General features: G+C 34.8%; 1 protein-coding gene across 6 annotated transcripts in view; it reads left to right on the top strand.

The window, feature by feature from the left end:
- Positions 1 to 23,751, top strand: part of LOC105144179 (uncharacterized) — a 72,998-nt gene that overhangs the window by 2,300 nt on the left and 46,947 nt on the right. The window contains exon 1 of one of the 6 annotated variants that reach the window (XM_087406201.1): positions 11,246 to 11,467. The exons of the other annotated variants lie outside the window; for them this stretch is intronic. Coding sequence (XP_087262327.1) covers positions 11,440 to 11,467 — 28 coding nt within the window. The 5' untranslated portion in view covers positions 11,246 to 11,439. Of the gene's footprint in view, positions 1 to 11,245; positions 11,468 to 23,751 lie in introns of those variants that run through there. 6 annotated transcript variants of the gene reach the window in all.

The following is a 23,751-nucleotide window of genomic DNA, read 5'->3' as shown; positions in this document are numbered from 1 at the left end:
GATTAACTTTTCTCGTATTATTAACATGTAAATTTTACGTACAAAAAATAGGTCTTAATCTTTTAATTAATGTAACACGAGGTTTTCATATATTTCACACTTTTAATAACAAAATATTTATAAATCTTTACATATATAAATACAATAATCTAATTATTAACTTAAAAGAAAAGAAAAAATAAAAATACTTTCTCTCTCTCTCTCTCTCTCTCTATTATAAATAATACTGTTAAATTCAATCTTTAAATAATATGTAGTCCAATTGTGTGTCTTCTCATAATAGTTAAATAAAATATATAATGAAAGGAAAAAATTGCTGCTTGAAAATTGAAATTATGTATCACGTTCTCTGTTATAATACACTGGGGAATCCAAACTGATATAAAAAAAACAAACATAATCTTTAAAAAGGTCTAAATTTCCACAACAAGATCTTATCTCAAGTTATCCTAGCTTTTAACATGGATGATTGCGGACTTCCTATGATCATTAAAGATAAAGCTTAGCATTTTATAACTTTGCCTACTTTTATGTAAACTTTACGTTTCGATAGCATTTTAGGATTAAGGAAAAATTCCTACAAAATCTAGATCGATTAAATAATCTTGCGCAAAACGCAAACGTTCAATTTTAAAATGCAATGAGCGAGTGTAAGATATTTCTTAAAGAAACGCTTTTAAAAGTTTCTAATGCAAAAGATATATCTACCACTATCTCAGTTTTGAACTGCATAGTACACAGAATATTGTAAATACATTCTATATGCGTTGCAATTAAGATATCAATCTGCAAATAACGGACGTGAATAGGGAACCAGGCTACAAATAATGAAATGCGATGTACACACATCGCCGGAAATACTTACTGATCGATTTTCGTAACGAACGTCGTAGCAATCACTAATTTTTCATCGTTACCGGTGAATGTCTTTTACATTTAATCCATGCCTTTCACACCATTTTCCATGCCTTGCGTATCATATATTCACGCATTACTCCGGTTCGACCAGTCGAGCTGCGTAGCATCATCGTCCTCCGTTCCAATCATATAGATCCGTTAATTATCTTGTTTCACTGAATAAAATATGTTTCCATGAGAGTCATAGTGTCTTAACTATATAACTTGTCTTTCTTGAAAAATTAGATATCTCCTCAAAACTCGAATCATTTAAATCCCGGAATCCATCGGGTGGAACATTGATTATCGAGGTTGTCGTACGCAAATTGCAGCTAAAGCACATAATTTTTCTCGATTCAGAATCCGCTCTATATTTTTAGACTTACTCTGTCTTTTTCCATGTATACTTTAATTAAGTTAACATTTTTTAGTAAACATCACATTTCTGAGGAGTTGCACTGAAGAAAGATGTACTCTCTAAATTCTTTAAAATGAGATTCACTTCAAAGAATTTAGCACCTTCCACAAATGTATTGTATCTTTTTAAACCTAGCTGTACTCTTTTTTTTATCTTTAATATATCTTATTTGTTACTGTAATTTCCGTAAAAATGGACATATTTAAATTAATTTTCTTTTTAATCGATGGAGACTTAAGAAATAAATCCATGATGTGAAAAATTGATAGAATTAAAGAGCTTCGAGATATATAGGTTGAAAGAAAAAGAAAAATTCAAAAACACGAAAAAATCTCGATTTAGCAAATTACACTGAGGTTTTTGGGAACCCAGGGTAGGATATAGTTAGGATTAAGAATCTGGTGCCAAAGAAATTCGTTCGGAATTAATGCTGTTTCGTTTCCTCCGACAGAGTCGATCGATCGGAAACTCTCGCGCGAAGCCGCGTGTACGAGCGCGACCTCGTCGAAAGCGAGTCACCTTTATCGCCGTCCCAGTTACTCACGTACGGCTTCTCCCGTGTCGCGATGCGATCGAGGATCGTCCCCGAAGTCTCTTCTCGGCGGACGTGATTTACATACGGTCGTCCGGCAGCCACAAATAACGACCTGCTCTGTCGTCTTGCTCCTGAGACTGTCCTCCTGTTCGCCTTTCCTCCATCGAGATTCGGCACGAATAAGCCCGGATCTTTGGTGTCGATCGCCTCCAGACGTCTAAAAGGCGGAGTCGTGAAAAATTTCACGCGTACAGAAAATTGATTCACCGTTCTCACTTTCTTTTTCATTTTATTTAACGAACTCGTTCGCGTGTAAGAAACCGGCCACGCATCTACTTTGCATCTTGTTAATAAGATGCTACTTTAATTCTTACCTGCATTACTTCCTAATGAATTTTACAAATTCTTTAGTAGCGGAAAAAAATGAATTTCGTTAATTTTATATAATTCTAAATCTAAAATAACTTTTTAAAGTTATTTTTTCTCTAAAAATTATTCTTATTATAAGGGGAGGAAAAAGATTTGATTAAACGTATTTGAAGAATATAAAGAAGAGAGTATATATACATAATATAGGTACTGTAAAATTTCAGAAAATCCTCTTACACGTCAAGGATTAAGTCCATGAAATCTCTATAGACATTCGCTATAATGTATTATAGTATAATAGCATTATATGTACACGGGTTATTTTATATGTATTCTATATATTTATTTTATACACATCTCATACACATATATATACATATACACATTATGTGCCGACCTTGCCGGCGACCCTTTACCTCGCGGTGAAATTCGCTTACGGTTACTGCACGTGCTGAAAACGTGCGCTCCGTTCTCGGCGAAGCCAACAGCGATCGTCGTCCGGTCCTCCGATCCTGTCCTATCGTATATATGCACGCGCGGGTTCGCCTTGTGCGCTTCTCTCTTTTGTGAGTCCCCATATCTTGCTTACCTACCTACAAAGTAGGTAGAGGATCCGCGCCGGCATACCGTCGCCGAACGTGACCGATCGGAAACAGTGCGGTCCACGTATGTACGGAATCCTTGACGTGCTACGTCGCTATTTCCAAGCCAGCCAGTTGGAATCCTGCGAACTGCATTCCGCTGCAAGCACTCGCCGGCACTCGCCGCTTTTCTGAATACGATTAATTCTTTCCGGGTTCTGATCGACGCGTCGCGTCACGTCCGGAAGAGATACGTTTTGATCACGTTTTAAATTTTCAACGACATAAACACGTAGAGTCAGATATATTCGCTGACTTCTCTCGAACTTCGTTCGAACAGCGAAAGGGAGACTTCACTTCTAAGCAGAATTACGGAAAAAGATTTGTTAAAACAACTTTAAACTCCATTGACTCAGCAAATCTGTAGCCATAATATTGTATATAAACAGTTAGTTTTCTATGTACAGCTAAATAAAATTAGCGATTAGGTAATCATATTTGTTGTAATAGCATAGCAGTTAGTACAGCAAAAATAACTTTTTAAATCAATCCAATATATAGATTAAAATTAATAATGAAACGTACTGCTTAGGATGGCATACTATTGCTTGCTGAAGAAAACTTGTTACATTAGCAATTTTCACTATAACAAAGAATTAACTGAATTATCACATTGCTAATTGCTTGTAGACATAATTTCTTTGTTGAATCGTTTAATCTTCTTAGTCATAGATGTTGAACTCGTTCAGCAAGCTTTGCAAAACCATACAATCTATTTTTTTTCTATTATCGTAAAATTCGTAATTTTCTCGTAAAACTTAGAAACTTAAAGTTGTAATCGATTAAAGTTGTAATTCTACCTTAAGACGTACGATCTACGATTTTTCATAAATCTTCTAAAACGGCTAGCAAGAAACTATTTGAAAAGATATTGTATAATTATTCCAATCATAAGTTCTTACGAGAACAAGTTATGCACCTTATGATTTTGCTTAAAATTGACCCATTATTCTTTTATCGTAATATTTTAATGCACGTCGATCCCTTAAAGAGATCGATCAATCGTAAATTTGCCCTTTACTGTTTTTCATCTTTCTTCACAGTCACGAATTTAGCTTTATTCACGCAGACGGTTGATGATTCTCTAGGGTAAGCGCGAATAATAAGACTGTTTGGAAACAGCCTGAAGAATGTTTCCTACGAGAAATGAGCAGGACGACTCTCGCTGACTTTCAATCACATTCGACGGGTACAAAAGTCGCGTCGAGATTAATTAACGGCTGGGCGTCGTGCTCGAGGCAAATTGACAAACTCCCTAGTAATTAGCAGATAGACGAATAATCTCGCGGCTCACTTTCGTATTCTAGGGACGAGTGTGTGTTCGCGCGGATGCACTTTCATTTTCTTCTCGGTGAATCGTCCGAGGAGCCGTCAGGGAAGACGTCAAAGAGCTCAGCATTGGCGTTCGACGCGGTGCAACGAAGAACGGAAGGTAGGGTGGGCAAGAATTCCCGAACACAGAGATCCTTTTGTCCCGGGATCTGACGCAGGAAGGCCGTCGACCCAGAGGAGCGTCGAATTTCCAACCTGATGCCGCGCCAACGAGGAAACGCACATCGATCGTATCCGGTCCATGCGATCGCGGATAATTAACGCGCGCGTGAAACCTGCATTAATTTCCCAATTATAGATGCACTTAGGCGCGTCCGTTCCCACAATCGATAACCGAAATACGAAGGCGTATACAGGCGTACACGAGCGATGTCACGCAACGTGTTCCTTCGACCGCAGATTCTTCGGCTAATTTGGTGCGGTCGATTTTCCCTGAAAAAAAAACCTGAAGAAATTCAAGATATCCTCATATAATAACAAGATGCAAAGAACGAGAAGCGAATAGAAATCCAATACGCAGAGAAAATGACACGCGAAACTGACACGTTCGTATTCGCAGAATTATATTGTACATCGAAAACATGTTATACTTTTTGAACGAAATGGCTTTCGTTTGTCCAGCCTTGTTTGCGTTTGTTATATTGTCTCTCGTATGAACGCATTTTTAGTTTTTTAAATCATTATTTTTTGCAAATGTTTTCATTGTGTTTCTACTCGTGCTATCTGTACGTTAAAAATGTTTCCTTATTGTAGGCAATACTCTATTGCATACAATGGCCTTCGAATAGACATAAGAGACGCGAGAGATATTGCACTGTGATGCTAATTAAACTGTACACTATTGCTTTGTTGATGAAGTTCGGTAAAGTATTACGACACATTCAATAGACGTAATAAAGTTTTACGATGTGTAATGTTGCAAAAAATTTAATGAACCTTTGAGACTATTTAATTTTAATAAATTAATTTGTCAAATTAAATAGTCTTAAAAGACTAATCTCATTAAATTCTTATTGTAATATAAAAAATAAGAACGCAAAAGATAGCGAACAAAAGTTTCATTCAAGTAGCATAAAATGTTTTTAATCTAATTTTCTGCGAATATGAATGTATCAATTCGCTGCATTCCATTTCTTGTTATTATACGAAGATATTTTGTATTCTCCGACCTTTCTTTCCGAGGAAAAAAATCGATCATGCCAAATTAATAATTAGCTGAAGAATTGCACAAACAGTGATGTAAATATCAAGTATACAGATTGTTTTATTTTCAACATAGAACTCGAATCTATTGAGATGACAGTTCCAACATTTTCATTAAGAGTCGACCGAGAAGAGAAGGGAAGTTTCGTGGCAATGCTCTCTTTGTTTTACTATACAATGCTGATCTGGCATGAATCGATGCATTCGAGTGCACGGGATGTGGCCTGTCTCGTGCGATGTCTCGCTACATAAAAGAAACGCGGCGTTTCGCGAGTAACGAACTCGTCATGAATCATCGGCGCGAAAATAAACTACGAGAAGCCCGCGTGACCCCAGTTGATAGAAGGGCTTAATGAGAATAAACGATGTATTGCGATGCATCTCGCACATTGCAGTCAGAAGAATGTGATTCGCGAAAAGAATCATCTCTCTCTCTCTCTCTCTCTCTCTCTCTCTCTCTCACTTGGGCTGCCACTCGGCACCATATAACTTCTTAACTCGCTCTATTACGAGTCTCTATCGAGAAAGAAAAAAGAAAAAGAGACAGAATATTTTATGAGCGAAAGAAACGCATCGTTTCTCTCGATAAGTCATAGCACGTTTCCGTCATTCTGGTGACACATATCTCGCACGGATGTTGTGATATCTCACTGCAGGATTATCTTTCCGCGTGCGGAAAGTTGCGTCTCACTTCGAGAGTCACTGAAGAGTTTAAGTAAATCTGCTCATTGCAACGATATATTTCCAAGAAAATTATTTAGTCAAATAGTAAAATATTTATATATTTATTATATTTAATACTTTACACAGATCTGTGTATTTTTATATGTACATATTTGCAACTAATTATTTACTTATATTGTATCTAAATTTTCAACTCAAGTGAGAACAATTCAACATCTTTGTCTATACTTTCAAAAAGAAATTATAATGTTCATGATTCTTATACATATTCAAAATATCACGAGTTTCGCCGATCGCTTTTTCTGCACATAGAAAAGTGGAGCACGCGATTGTCTTTTGCAATATGTTGTAAATAAAGAAAAAAAGAAAAAAAAAGATACGATAGCAGCCGCGAGCACAATAACGCGCATTGTGATCATCCGAGGATGCGTGTCTATCATCCTACGTAATTGATAAGGTACCATTAAACGATACACCTTATCGAGCTACTCAACTAAATCTAGTATTCCATAAAAAAAGAGGATGCAAGCAAGAAATTCAATATGTCTTGTATTTTAAACAGAATATATGATACTAAGATGTATGTCTTATCTTCTTTTGTAAATTTAAAAACTCATCTGCACTGAAGCCAATCTGTGCCGATCGACATACTGGCTTCTTCTTTTTCTTTTAAAATAGAAATCTTTAAAAAAAGATGAAGCTAATATCAGCACAATCAGCTTCAGTGGAAACGAGCCTTAATATCATACAATAGTATTTATTTATTTTTATTTTTATTTAATTTCTTTTATATATTATTTAAAATTCTTCTACTATAAACAGTATTTTTATTAGATTTGGAATAAAAAAATCAGCGATGACTTTGCAAATCAGGCTCGATAAATTTATATTGTTCGCGTTGTCCATTGTTAAATATAGTGTCAAATATAACCTAAGTATAATCCTTTAAGTCGCCCACTGCTTTTACTAAATATATTGTTATTTTATACTAAAACAATAGTTAAATTTGATATTATATCGTGTCAGTTTGATACAATGTATAGTACAAATTGGCACTGTATAGTCAAATATATAAGGTGTTTTCTCTAACTTGACCATCTAAAATATCTCCGTTGTTTTTAATGATACGAAAAAATACCAAAAGAGAAAGTTCGATTCGAAGGGACATATATTATGAAAAAAAAAAATTTTTTTTCAATGTTATATTTTTTTAGATTTCAAGATCATCTTTATTTTTTTAAATAGAATTGTATTATTTTAAATAGTATTGTATGTTTTCTTTAGAAAATATGATTCCTCTAATTATTCTGTATATAAAAGTATTATATTAAGGCAGTAATATAAAAAGACCAATAGTTAATAAGATATTTTATACTTTATTCTGGCATATATTGACATAAAATGTTAAATAACTCTTATTACTATTATTTTTAGAATAAAATGACGATATAATTGAGTAGTGAGCAGTGGCGATTTACATTAGGTTAAATTTTACATTATATAGATTTAACAGTGTTATTACAGGCTGCAATAAGTTCTTACTGTTTTTCTTCCTTCGCCGTACGACATTTTTTCCATACAATTTACCGCGGAAGCATTAGTATACCGCCTGTTATTTGCGAGCCACATTTAGTTTAGAATACGTCTGACGAAACAGCTTTAAGTGCGGTGCAACTCATCGTAATTACCGGTGAAGCACGTCTGCTGAGTTTTCAGCGGTTGAATTGTCAGACAAACGAACGTGAAAGTTCACGTTGAAAATGCTGGTTTTTCTGATCGATCTGGTAGATCGATAATTTTATGATATTGTATTGACTTTATAATATTATATTGTTTTTTAAAGCGACAAGAAATTTTACAATTTCGAAAATTATTGTCAAAGCACATGTATATTTCTTGAACGTAGCGACAAATAGATTTCGCTGTTCCGTTCTATTTTTGGCCTGACAACGCGACGGAAAGAATGTAGTGCTATAATAAACATCTCGAAACGTTACATCGCTTCTCGCTAACAAATACTCGCGTGCGCTTATAAATTTTACTGGAATGAGCGAGATAAAAATATTCTCCTGGTTAAGAGGTGATGCCAAAGCGTGTCCGTCACGCTCAGATCACATTTTGCCAAATTCCTTGCGAAATTTATCTTCGCGCAAGAAGTAACAATGATTTCTCAACGGTAACAGGGAAATGCGGCACATGCACAAATAGGTGCCGAAGGCAGAGAAAGTGAGTGGGTGACACACTATGATCCCTTCCGCGATTTTACTGCTCTCGTGATCTATCATGCTATTATTGACATAGAGAAAATTATATAGAGAAAAATCGGGAGAAAAAGTCAGTTAATCTTTTATTAAACAAAATTTTAATAAAAATAATAATTACACGGAAAGAACGGTTGTTGAAGTATTTAACTGGATAAAAATTTAACTAGATACGGATCTGAAAATAATTTCGTTTGGACCTTCAAAATATTTATGTAGAGCGTATCAGATTAAAATCTGATTGCTACAATGTTAAAACTTTTTGTAGTATTGTCATTAACGTTTAAGTGTTCTATATAATCATTTTAATGTTTCAACAAAATTATTTTCAGATCTATATTTAATTAAATTTTTAAATATTTTAGCAAAACCATTCTTTCTAGGTCTTAAAAGGGACGCGTGCGATAAAATGAATAAGGATTATGCACGAATTTGTGTAAACTAGGCGACCATTTTGGAATTTCAGAAATTTATCTGCGAGTTTTATTATAACTAAACATCGGATTTTATATGCAGATATTAATTTATTATTAAAAAAGAACAGTTAGTAATTAAAATTTGTGTTGTTATAATATTATATTTATACTTTGATATAAATTTGATTTTTCTATTTAGTCAACATATCTGTTATCATAGATGTTACACATCTATGATAACAGATATGTTGACTAAATAGATAAATATCTATAGAATGAAAATGTTAAAAGAAACTGATAGTTTATCTGAAATTTAATTCGAAAATTTAGTAAATTATTTCATTCGTTCCGTTTGCATTATATCTTATAATATTTGAAGAGGCTAAGAACAAACTTCATTCTTCCTTATCTTGCATTAATGCATTTCCTGACTTACACTGTGGTTTCATAGATCGTTGACGGGAGCGTTGCGATCAACGAAATAAGGTCTTTTAAGTTGCGGTCAGAGTTAAAATTAGCAAATACTTTACGATGTGGAACAATTTTTGTCTACGTTGTAGGTGTCACCAATTTCTTCGAAATGCATGCCATTTAATTAATTTATATTCGCCATCGTTTCCATTGTCGTTTTTAATAACTCATCTTACTAATTTATCTCATTTTCCTTCTTAATTTAATCGCTTTAATCTATTTTAATTTGTTCCCTAACAAACATATAAAAAATAATACATATATTCTTTGATTCACAGTTTTGTTAACAACAATTAATCGCTAGCTAATTTACTAATTAAACTGAAAGATATAATTCGAGATAGGCGGGAAAAGTTACAGTAATGAATTTTCATTAGATTGTTCACACAGGAAGAAATCCGTCATCAGGAATGATTTCCAAGCCGGCTTCTCATCCTGGCACGCTACATCTAACTTGTGACTCACACGATTACGTTGTTATTAGAACGTTCATACGGGCGGTTATCATACTCGCGTTCTGCATGACGTTTAAACATCACAGAAAATCGTAGATCGTTGATTGTAACAAGCGTAGAGTGGTAATGAGAAATTTATGCCTATCTTACGTTCATGCCTATCAATTAACGAATAGCTTGATTTTATCAAGGGTTAACAACGCCGCGAGAATTGCTGAAGTGATGAGGTAAATACGGAGAACGCGCTAGAATTCCTCTGGAAATTTCTGCGTGCTCGAGCTGGCGAAGCAGCGTGATCTTTTTATAAAAACCATCATAGCACATGTTGGCGCCATAAGCCAGCCAGTCACGTGATCCATATCCTTTCGCAATCTGAATAATGTAAGAGATAAATCGAATTTTACGTTGTTTATTGTTCTAAAAATAGCGGGAAAAACAGTTTTAGGATTTGATTATTTAGAAAAGAAATTATCTTCATTGTTGTTACTGCCAGCTTTAGGATTTGATTATTTACAAAAGAATTATCTTTATTGTTGTTACTGCCTAATTACTTATTAAGTAATTTGTCTTTACAGTAAATTTTTTATAAGCATTTTGTTTTATTTTTATATCCAGAGTTATTTAAAAATAATTTTAAGGTGTATAAAGAATAATTTAAATTCTTTTCTCTCATAATTTAAATATTTTATTGAAGATTTTGATCGTAATGTTTACAAATTACAAATATATTACGACCGGGAATTTTTTTTCTTTTCAATGATAACAGGGAGCGTGTTTTTTTAAGTCATTACACGACGAGGGACATAAAAAAATGTAATCTTAAGTAAGCAATAGATTGATAAAAGATAAATATATGCAATGTACCATCATTTATCGACGATTATCTTATCCGAGCAGTCATATTATTATATATACTACTATTATATTAGGTATTGGAATTAATTCGTAGCGTTTTACAAGTGATGGGAAGTACTTTCATTAATGTATTTTTTAATGCTCATGTGAAATAAATAACATTCTTTCATTTAAAAACGCTACGAATTAATTCCAACACCTAATATATATCAAGCGATAAATATTAAAACATTACTATTTAAACCTTATGCTTCAGTGATATTTAAACTCGATTATAAATATTATTTAACGTTTTTAAAAAATTATTTATAGTATACTTTTAGTAAATTATTATTTTGTAATTTTTATTTTATTAAATAATAATTGCCATTTTCTTACAAAATCTCTAAAGAGACTGTTTATAAAAAGTTTTTTTTAAGTAGATACCTTTACCGATTAACAGTAAACATTTTGGAAATATATTTTTTTATAATATCTATAATATCTATAATTCCTTAATTTTATAATATCTATAATTGCTTAATACAATAAAATTCTTTTAGAAATACTTGTGTACTCGATTAAACTGCTCTGAAACTATCACTCACGTTATGCGAGACCGTGTCTTACAACAAAATTATCTCGTACGGTCTCGGATTACGTAAAGATATATTCGAAATTTTCCGAGAACACCCGGTATATTTTGGTTGGCTGCAACGCGTATAGGGAGGGGATATCTACGTGGAGAGCGTACAGGGTGAATCAGCACGCATGCATTTCGGCCGACGGAGTGGTCCTCGTCAAACGGAAGTGTTTCGCGTTGACTCAACCGTGGAAGCTATGATAGTGTGACGGTCTAACGTGCTCGTATCGCTTTAATTCTCTTGGAACAGGTGCTTACGAAAAACAATCGCATTACGGATATGTTCGGGAAGAGTGGCGTGACACGTGGTAAATATTACAACCAATATTACTTTCTTTATTTATAACAAAGGTGTTTATTTAAAAAATAAATTACCAGATATTTCGAAGTTAAAAGATTATTGAAAAGAGCTCTTCGATATTCTTTCACTGTATTCTTCAATAAGTTACAATAAAATCGCAACGCGGCTCCGGATATGTGCAAACATGAGTGTTTTTGTCTGCAATTCCATCGCGCAATCAACAGCCGGAATTCTAGGGACTAGATGTTCTATTTCCGACACCGAGCGTCCCGAAACAGGGGCAGGTCCAATTTCTGTCATGGCTTGACATAACTGTCTCTTGGTCCATTTTACAAATGTCGTACGAAATAACGGAGCTTGTGTAGACCAAAAAGTTTAAATATACCTATATCTAACACGTTACGTACTTTTATACATACGTAATGTTTCAAAGTATCCAAAGTGATATAGTCTTGATTAAAAGGTGTGGATATAATTATCCACAATTAATAAAATATTTCTTGTTTTTAAATAAGCGATCATTATGAAAACAAATAAATTTACCGATAAAGAAATTTATTTATAAAATGCCAGAATATACATCGAGAGAACTTCATTACATTATTTTTAAATTCCATCTTGCAGTTATAAATACTTTCTAAATATAAATGTGTAAAGAGTTTAAAATTAGATCTCTTTTATAGTCATCATGCAAATTCATCATAATTTGATTATGGAGTAATTTTATCATATTCTCAATTATCTGCCTAGAACCAATAATTTGATCGCGCTCAAAGACGGAGGATTTCCTCGGAGAGGATTTGCCGTTTTGGTCGCGTTACAGCCGTCGAAGAAATACCGCGAGGATTTCTCGAACCGTAGCTTATAGTTATTTTAAACGTTGTTGCCGCGAGCGATCGCACGGCGGATTCGAGCTCGTATTGCGAAAAAAAAAAGCAGCCGGCCGTTTTGCATGCCCGCGTAGATCGAAAGCGACTGTTCGCGCGGAAAGATTCACCGCCCAGATTAAATCGTGGAAGATACAGTTCCTCGTCACGACGTCCGCTCGAATGGAAAGGCACCTCGTACGCCCGGGATTAGCTATTAGTTGCAAAGGACTCTCAATGCATAATACATGATAGAAGGCAGAGGGGAGTTCCCTGATGTCATTTTATGTAACGGCAAAAGGAAAAATGAAAACGAATGTCGGGAACGTGCCGTTCTCGCGGGAACTTGGTGCTCGTTGCAATTCAAACGCGCGATGCGAGATCAATGATTGAAGGGTGTATCTTATGAGAGTATTTTACAAAAAGTGCATGATATGTGAATAATAAAAATGATAATAACTTCCAAATGAATAATTAATACGACAACATATCATTCTAGCTTTATTTTTCTTATAAAAATGAGAATTTAATTTTCTTTTAAAAATGTTTTATATATTCTTTTAAAATAAATTTTAAATTCTTATTGTATATGCAACTCTTTACACGATACCCTATACAGACGCGGATAAATCCGACTGCCAGAAACTTAATCGGACCGCGTAGAGTGACTCACAACCGTCGCGGTTTTGGCAGAATCTGGTTGTGACCAGATGGCAAGGTATCACTGCACGAAGCACCAACAAATGACAAAATGAAAAGAAGAAAATCCGCGCGACGTTTATGATGATCCGTCCGATTGGTCTCCGCAATCATATCCCATTCAAGCGTGCACTCTTCAAGCTTCTGTCGGAATCGCCTTACGCGATTTACGATCCTCCCGCTGTTTTGTTGCATCCTCGCAGACGGACACGTTCTTTCGATTGAGGACTTGACACATTTGAAACCGGTAATACTGACTAATCGTTGAGAATCGCGAGACAGTGACGCGTCTGCCCTGATTCATTCAACAGTGACACGACGTAATGAATTAGCGTGGAATCAGCACACGCAGCCCATAAATGAGCGGCCGCTCATTAAACTGTTTTACTGTTTTGATACAGGAAGTTCGGATTAAACGGAGTTTAGTATTTAAATAATAAAAATTAATTATATACACGTAAAATGTAACGTAATTTATAGAGCAGAAATATCATACAGTATCTACGTTTCGATCGCAATAATTCTTGAAGGAGAAAAAGATTTCTCAGATTAAAATATTCCAAACGGAATTGGTAGATTACAGACACATTACACACTAACGGATTTATACAGGAGTTTCTACGCACAATTTGATCTCGTCATACTTCTGGAAAGCGTTTCTGCGAATATATCATCAGACATTTTCACACCTCCGTGTGTACTTTTAAGAGAATCGCCGAAAACTCTCTGGCTCTCGTTCAATCTACGTAAGCGACCGCGCAGCACTTATTCAGAATCCCGGATATACATACAGAGAATCCCGTAAGACTGCGTGCACACGCTTTAAAGCTCTCTCTCTGCCGCGCGTAAATTTAGGCACAGAATCATAAACCTAATACGCAAAACACGCTCGCTGCCTTTGCGTTCCTCGCACGTTCGAACAAGCAAGAACGGATTTTGATCTGAGCGAAAAAAACCACAAATCAATTCAAGATAATACTTAAAATATTTATAATTACAAATAAATACAAATAAATACAAATAGAGTATAATTAAATGTCTTTACAAATTAAATCAAGCATAAGAGCCAACACTAGTTAGACGTGGTATATGTATAAATTTTAATAAAAATATAATTACTGATGATATTTCAAACGCGGGATGAAATGTTTATTTTTTAATGTTGATAAAATAAAATTTATATACAAATAAATATAAATTTATATCCAATAAAAATTTACATAGTGTTGACTCTTATAGCATTTAAGAGTACTTGATTTATATCTTTAGAGCTTAATCATATTCTTATTTTTATAAGTGAATAGAAACGTTTAGATACAATGTGTCCGTTCAGTTTTTCTGTGAATATGCATTTCACGCACGTTATCTAAATTATTCTAAGATTAATCTGTCATTAAAATTCAAGCATTAACGTTAGATCCTAGAATACAAATTCCGAGAATCTATGAATAATAACAGAAACTGACAGGTTAATAAAGGCAGGTTAATAAAGGCAAAGAAAGTTCATGAAAAATGGCAAGAAGATTCGCTATAGTTTTTAGGCTTATTATATTTTACTGGTTTCTGAGATCACGCATTGGTCTACTTAGATACGCTCGTTCATCGTTTTATTTCGATCTGTAATGCGTCACGATCCTAATGGTCGATGAGTCGAAATACAGAAGCCGCACTTGTTGAAAAGCCGATGTAACGGTCTATCGATTAAAGAAGTATGTCGCAGACGGTGGGGCTGCAATTAAAAGCGACGTGAAGAGTCGATGCACCCCTTTCCCTCCGTTGTTGTCAACGCATTCCGCGCGAATCTCCGCATCATCGTCTTCCGTATCGTTGCTTCCGATGATCGTATTTGATGCGTTAAATCAGTCTTTTTCAATTGTTGCATTATTTCTTTGAATTAGTTGTCTATTTGATTCCGGTCAACGTCACTTCTATGTCAGAGATCATATGATTTTAATGCAGACTGATTACGTTGGACCAGCAGAAACTTAATTAGAATTAATTAAACGGATCGTAAATCGTGATTAATTTTTATTATCGCAAAAACTCCACGTGGCTTTCTTTATATTTTTTCTATACCTTTTTCTTTATTATCACTGACAAAGTGAATCGGGTCGATAACCGAGCGTTATCTGATGCTTTCATATATAACGTTAGGCCATAAAATGTTTTCTCGTCATTTTAGATCTAATCGATCATCTTAAGGTGTGCCTACGGCACGTCGATCATAAACGCCATAAACCAAGAATTCGTGGCATCGTGAATTTACGTAAACGCATTACAAAATTATGTTTTTTTTATCTTTTTTTATCTTTTTTCACAAAGATAAAACTTTAAAAATCTTTGTTTTCTAAGAATTTTCTAAGAACTCGACGAATTCGATTCTGGCTTTAGAATTCTAAGATTCAAATTTCAAAGAAATAATCTAATACTCGTGAAACTCGATTTTAGGAAATTTTTAGTATCGTAAAAAGATAATATAATCTTCAACAAGGATTTAGAATCACTTATAATCAGAATCTGAAAATTATTAATTTAATTAGAAATCAGTACTAACTGTTTGTATAACACACATACACACACACACCACACACACACCACACACACACACACACACACACACACACACTGATAGACTTCAAATAAAAAGCAAAATTTATTGTAAGTACTTGAAGTTTTTACTTCGCAATAAGAAATTTTTTAAAACTGAGTTTTATGGTAATTATATTATTTTTTTAAATCTCTGTCTGTTCCATTATTATATTATACTTGTATATTATAATATATAATACAATATATTTTTGACTTCAAATATGAATATCAAAAAATTAATCTGTAAACCAAGTTTCGATGAAAATCGAGCATGCAATTTATATATAAAATTATAAAAAGTGTCCCAAATGAGATCGCCACAAAAGGTTGATAGTTAATACTTAAATAAATGTGATTATTTTCTTCCTTTAGAAATCTCGCTTAAGCGATAACATATTTTCCGATTTCATACGATTTGTATAAGCAATCTTCGAAAACGATTTTTCACATCGTTGTTCTGCCATAACTTTACTGCTGCTTATTTCGCGATGATAGTAATCGCCGATCTTCTCGGTAAATGTTGCTTTTCCTTAATTTATGAGCAGTCCAGGCCGTTAAGCGGTTTGTCGATGTCGGCTTTTTGCTAGAAACTACATCACTTGACTTGGGCGGCTATGATTTTGTTGCCCTACGATTATTAATATCTTAATGAGTTTTATGAGGATGGATGGAAAGACGCGATGCTTTGTCGGTGGGATCCATTCGAGGTTTTCATTCCTTACCGAGAACGCAGAGAATGAAGTTAAATATTCGAACGCATTTATTCGTTGCCGTTATGCTCATGGAAATTATACATACCGAACGAAACGGAAAGGCATGATATCACTTTTATATGTTTGAACGCTATTAATCGAATGCCGATATTAACGTTCTTCATCACCCATGAAATGGGCGGCCGATACGTTTCCATGCAATATTTGCTCGAGTGTAAAGCTGTTAATGCATCCAGTGCAGCTATATCATTGCTTTCCTCGCCTTACTGTCCTGCCCATTTCATATAAATTGACGTTCTTATAAGTTATAAGAACGTTTAATTTTATTTCATTCATGTTTATGTTTACAAAATATTATACTGGATCATATTATTGCATCAACGGAAACAACCTTGTGCCACAACATATAAAGACCGCAGAAATCTCCAAGTGTAATACCCAAGAAAATAATTTATTTCAACGCGTATATGCGCATGCCAAATTAATTATATATTCTTTATTAGTAATTATTTTTACAGTTAGTAATTATTTTTAATAAGATTAATCGTTGCTGCCATGAGTATTAATTATATGGCGCGGTGAATTTTTCTCGGCACCGCAACTTTTCTCCGCTTCGCCGCAAAATTATACCATCTCGCCGATGCAATTTAATCGTACCTTCTGCAGTACGCAAAGAAATCGCTTTCCGCGATGCTTACCGATTTCTTCCGTCATCGTACGTGCGCACATGAACGTATGTTACCGAACAGCCACATCTATGATTTGATCTAAGTTCTCGGTCGTTGTAGATTGTCAATAAACGACGATGAATACTTCAAATTATTGAACGAATCAGCGTGAGTTTTATCTGGACCGATCGCTAACCCTTGCAACGCGGTGCGAATTCGCGCGCTGTCAACGTCGGCGTGTTCCACTTCCTAAGCGTTCGTTCTGTCTGTAAGCGCGTGATCTGCGTGGCGGCAAAGTCACGCACGCGTGTAAAATCTCCGAGTTTACTCCCCTCGTTACTCGCCTTTGTGGCCGCCCTATGACGCATTCGAAAGATTCGTCGACGCCTCGAGTGAGTCGTGGGTGTTCGTTTGCTGACGCAGTACACTGCGTGGAGAACCGCGTATGTACGTGATCGCAACATTGATAACGCATTGACGGTGCGTGCACAATCATTAGCTAGCATGATCATATAATAAGCGGATTCATTAAAAAAAAAAAAACCTCATCGCGCGCTCTCGTGAAATTTCAAACTGGGCGTTGTAGGCGGAGTAAGTAGGTCGATTTCAATGTAATGGGATTGACTTCGCTACTGATAAACCGTGAAATATATTTGCGATACGCATATACATGAAAATTATTTCTTACTTCATTTTATTTTATATAAATGAATAAAAGAAGCCACATAAGTACGACCTGCGCTAAATAGAACCGTGTTCGTAAATTAGGATAACGGGAGCAATAAGCGTGATACGAAGTAAGTGAAAGCGGCAGCAGCAGTAGCGATAGCTGCGTCTCTTTTATAATGTAATAATTGTTTTGAGGAGGGCCTGCGCGTTTTCATCTCGCTGCGTTAATACGAGGGTCCGTCTGGTGTAATCGACGTATCAATTGCCGTTGATTTACGAAGATATGCGTGTGCACGCATCGTCGGTCCGGGTGGCACGCTATTTTTTCATGCCTTTTGTGAATACGAGAGAAACGGTCGAAGGATCTTCGTCCTTCCGTACGAGCACAACCGGTCGTTCGCGAGTATCGTTGATTGACTCGCGTCGGGTAATTAACCGCGTTCACGGCCGTGTAATATGCACCGGCAGAGAATTTATATCCATTCGTGAGACAAAGAGCTGACGGGAGAAACCGCGTTCGAAGCTTCGTGATTGTGCAATTGGCGAGTCTTTAATTAAACCTATGTATAGCGTCGTCGTGCCAACGATCGTACGACTAATTTAAGACAGCACGCCTGTGCCAGCGACCGCATTTAAAAAAAGAGACCAACTCGGAAGTGCAACGATCGAATTAATTTTTCTCCACGGTTGAAAGTTATTGGTGTATCCAGAGATCTTTCAATAAAAGTCTGGATACGAACCAGAGTTTTGTATGCAGGTTAGCAGTTTTAACAAAAATCTGCGAGGGAGAAGGACATACATTTACATTTCTTTCTTTTTGTTTTATCTTTTTCTTCTTTCTCTCTCTCTCTCTCTCAAGAAGTGTTAAAACATGGCGGACCAATAAAAAATAACTTTCTCATGTTCAAATTCTTATTAGAGGATTTTTGGACACGTTAAACTAATATATATAGGGTCCTGCAATTTTTGGCTAAGCGCTTTTGTATAGATAGAGCAGACTAAACTAAGTTGAAAAGTCCTCTACCATTTTATAATTTTTGCAATAATTAGCGAGATATTAGTTATTAAAAATTGCCGAATATTGGTTTTCAATAATTTGTTACTCAAATACTATCGACTTTATAGAAAACAGCAAGAGACAAAAAATATTTATTTTCTTTTCATAAAATTCCGAGAATTTTTTCAGAATTTTTTAATACCATATTTTTTCATGCTGATAAAAATGTTATCAAAAAAGTTATCATATAAGAAAATGCAGTAATAAAAAATTCTTAAATGAGAAGAAAATAAATAACTTTTGTATCCTGCTTTTTCTATAAAGTTGAGAGTATTTGAGTAAAAATTTATTGAACACCAATATTAAATAATTTTTAGTAATTAATATCTCATTAACCATTGCAAAAATTGTAAAATGGTACAAAACTTTTCGACTTAGTTTAGTCTGCTCTATCTACACAAAAGCTCTTAGCCAAAAATTACGAGACACCGTGTATATATATATAAAACTTATAGAGTGAATCTTACTCTTAAAGATTGATTTGAGCCACTCTTTTTCATTAGTTCAATTTTCTCTCTTTAGAGAGAGATTTCACTCCAAAGAATTTAAAGAGGTAATATATAGAACGATTAAAATAATAATTAATTTTTAAAGACGAGAGTTTATTTTTAAAATCTTAAAGCTTTTTCTTGAGAAAGATTTGTTATAATTCATTATTTTATTTCTTGCCTCAAAATGTTATATTGTTTCAGCACTTGCAGCTTTTTGTCTCATAAAAATTAATAATAAAAGTTCAGTTTAAACATACTATACATATAAATTCTGTCTTAATGTACTATATAAAAAATTGAAATTGGAATTATTTGCAATGATATTCGATTATCTCCAACTAACTGTGTCACTGCATCAATATTATAATTTCTCACTCAGCAACTATAACATATAAAATGTAACATATAAAATATAACACATATTATACGAATTTTTCAGAACAGTTACATTGTTGAGTAAGAAATTATGATATTGATATAACTATTTTTTATTTGATATTGCTTGGAATGATGATATCTTTGGTTAATCAGATTTGGAATACTACTTTGTAGTTTTACAATTTACACGTATTAAAATATTATTTTATTATACAATATTTCGTGTAATAATTTTTTTCGCGTTATTCAATTTGCGTATAATTAATTTATGTATCGAGCGATCTCTTGAGGAAATTGTCCAAAGATATCATCATTGGCGCGACGATATGCGTACTATGCGTATTACGTTCTAGGCAGCTTCCATCGTTATTATGCGAATGTAGGCCTGTAGGAGCGTGAAATAACGCAAAACCTGTTACGCGAATAATGCCGCGCACAATAACCCCGAAGAAAACGCAGGTTCATCCGTAAGTCTACCGCGATAATCGCAAAACGGAACTTCACCGACAATGCAATTTGCCGTGCATCTATCACGATGCTGGGAATGCAACAAAAAATGCCACTTGGGAACACATAGGTATTAGTTCAGAGATCGAAATCGGTGTAATCTCGGCGATTTTTATATTACAAACTTACTACGAGAACAAATTCAGAGTTTCATGATTGGAGTGTCTTTTTCTTTTTTAGTATTAACCAGTTTCTTCCACTCTGAATCCATAATTGCAAAATGTAACTATCATTTAAAAGTATTCATATGATCGGAAAATATTTTAACATTATAAAATGATAACGTTATGTAAATTAGCGACAGACTCTGGATTATTCAGCAAATCCACAAACACATAGCATTAAATAAACATCGCATCAAATAATATTAACACAAAAAGTGTTAATACAGAAAAAGTAAACTGTCAAGTAGCGATTATTATGAGAATTATAAAAATCGCTTATCATAATGCGGCCTGCCTGACGAAATAATTTATTGAGTTTAAACGAATAAAACACAGAGCTTAATATTGTACTGGAACATAACTTTGGCTTCTAGTGCCAACATCTGCACCACAAATGCGAGTAATTCTCACGTATCGCGGCATAAGCGCGGGATAACGTTGCGAACGAAGTAGTATCGGTTGCAGAGCATGGCGTAAGAACTAGGATTTACGGTTTGCGATTGTTCCTCGTGCATAATCGGGTTTCCGTCCGTTAAGTTCGATTCTTAACGCGAGCGCGCTACAATACACCGATATTGCATGCATTCCACGTATAGATGGTCAGAAACGTGATAAACAGGTTTCTCTACAGTGATGTCCGGGTGTATCCGGGAAAAGAAGACAACTCGCGAACGTAAGATATTCGCCAACTTGTGGCAGGTAAAATTAAAATCACGTTTGCGTTTAGACGGCAGTGTGTAATGAAATAACTCGTCGGGCAAAATTCTAGGCAGCGAATTATTCCCTCGAGTCAGATCGGACCTTCCCGCAGCCTCGTCGTGCTTGTACTAAAAGCTATCGCGTGAATCATCGCAACCAGTTAAGTTAGACATTCAGTTAGGCGAAATCAACTTGCTGGCTATCTGTTATTAGATTTTTACGAGAAATCGTTAACAGTTAATTCGAAATTACTTGAAGTCGAGAGCTTTGACGATCGAAGGTAATGTAAATTAGCTTGAATATGAGTTGAAACTGTTAAACATTCCAAGTCGACTGCCTTGTCTTTTGCAACTATGTTGTACAAATCACTATGTGAAACGTGCGAGGAAATTCCTTGCGACGTGGGAATTAATTGAATTCGCACTTAGCCGTCAATTAAGCTGTCGAAAGTGCGATCTTGAAACAAATATAAGTGAGACAAAGTGGACATTATGTTGAAAATGTACTCGAGATGTAAATCGATATCTTGGCAGATATCGAACATTCCAACACGCCGATTTCAGGCGTTCGACGTGTCTTCGTGCTGTTCGATCGTTGAGAATACAAGTTTTTCACGCTGTTAAAGCTTCATCAATACTGAATCGAAGTGCTATGTTAACCATCTGGTGGGTATTAAGTATCTTGGTATCCGGTTCATTTGCTCATCGAGAAATCGAGGACAGGCGTCTATTTATACGGGCGGCTATTTGGCCTGAACGCTTAAATCTACTCGGTTCTTAAGTTCGGCGAGTCGCACAGATCGGGAGGCCACTTGAAGATCTCTTCTAGTTTGCGTGTCGCGCTTCAAAACCTCTTTTCATCTTCCATATGTTTAATCACGTAACGTCAATTGTATAATTAAAAATGCTTTCTAATAGAAACTTTTTAATGCATAGTATGTTATAAAAAAATTAAACAGATCCCTAGTAGAAATTTTATGTATGTTTTTAGCAGTCACTAGACAATTACACTAACTCTGTAACTCTAGTAACTGAGAAGCAATTATTTAGAATCCCAATCTAGTTGTAACGCTTTGCTTACTGTGTATAAAAGATGAGCAAAATCTGAATTCATTGACTGAACATACAGAGAACAATTAATTAATTTATTTATTAATATTAGATAACAGCTAAGCAGTTCTACTTATGACAAATTATTATGGTACATTATTAAATCAAATTTTTTTATGATAAGACTCGGCACAGAAGATTCAATTTCGAATTTTTTTCTGATCACGTTAATTTTAAGTAGTATATAAACAGCTTTACAATTTCTACGTTGTGGAACTCGCTTCGCAAGTTTCAAGAGTACGTTTATATCGCTGCAAATGTCTGTTTTTCGCTGCAACTTTGTATAATTCTCCATTGTGTTATGCATCGTCGGTCTACACCATTTTGCTCTGCAAACATGTTTCGGCATTTAAAATGTAAATCTTCCAACACATAATCAAGTTGGCTTTCTCTATCCCCTTTTTTCTTAAATTTTTTTTATTAACACAACGATTGATCGCGATTAAAGATGGAAAGGTAGCTCGCCCTCTAAGAAAGCAGCGGTAAATGGAGTACAAGGTATTCCCTCATAGTATCCGGAGGAAAAATGCGACTACCACCGACTGCGAAATCAACTTTCTTTCTCTCGTCCACGCGAAGCGCCGCACGGCACGCTTCATTAATTCGTTCGTGGCATAACGATCGCGCGTCGCGCGTCGCTGGGTTCGAGTCTTCGTCTGTTTTGCAACCTGCAACCACCCGCATTCTTCCGCGTCGTCTAACATTTTTTATGAAGTTTCCTGTCACGTACGAATGTCCGAACGAATTAGCTAGATTGTGAATGGAATACGAGCTATCTTCGATTTGTTCGCATACAATCGGGATATCAAGTCCAAGCCTTTGATATTTTCCTCATCTATATGAAAGCTTCTGTTAATTTTTAACTCATTTTTTTCTTATAAAAAATTACATCTTCAGAAAATTAGTTACTTTTTAGCTACTAAACAGAGTTAATATAATGTTCAATGACTGTTAAAAATTGTATGAAATTTCTGTCAGGGTAGGGACTTCTTTTAATGTTGGATTTTAAATAATTTCGTAATCAACAACAAACTGTAAATTAAAGTTTAATTAAAATTTTCTTAACATTAAACAAACGAATAATGAAAAAATATACATACATATATATATATATATATATGTATGTATATATATATATATATATACATAGAAATAATAGAAAAGAGAGATGACTTGCGCAGGGCAGATTGAACAAATAAGATACTACTACGTTGAAATTTAATTAAATTTTTTTATGGAAGGTATTACGTTCATATGAGTGACGTAGCAGTTTCAAATTTTGCAACATGCTTTCCGCTTCTCGGAGCGAAAACGCATGTCGCGAGATAATGCGCGAGCGTGCGGTGCAACGCATGCTTGCACGTCGACCATGTGAAATGCAGCTGTAATGTACAACACGTGGCGTGGCGCGAACCTCCGATCCTGACGGAAACCAATATTTTTCCAAGTCATTCCCCGAGTTAATCCGTGAATCCATTAGGTACTCTCGAGCCACTTGGATTATATCACGTGATTTAAAGACGATGAGACGTAGCAGCTTTTTTCGATACGTAAGTATTTCGGTAAATTAAATGATCTTCAGGAATGCAAGCAAATGTTGAAATCCTTCCGTTTTTTTTTGTTTTCTTAATTTTAAGTTTCTCAGTAGTATTTTATCCTTCCTATAAATTAACTATTTAATC

This window comes from Acromyrmex echinatior, chromosome 1, assembly GCF_024713525.1.
Source record: "Acromyrmex echinatior isolate Ae372 chromosome 1, ASM2471352v2, whole genome shotgun sequence".
Taxonomy (NCBI): Eukaryota; Metazoa; Arthropoda; class Insecta; order Hymenoptera; family Formicidae; genus Acromyrmex; species Acromyrmex echinatior.
Note: the sequence above shows the minus strand (reverse complement) of the source record. Positions and strands in the feature narration are given on the sequence as shown.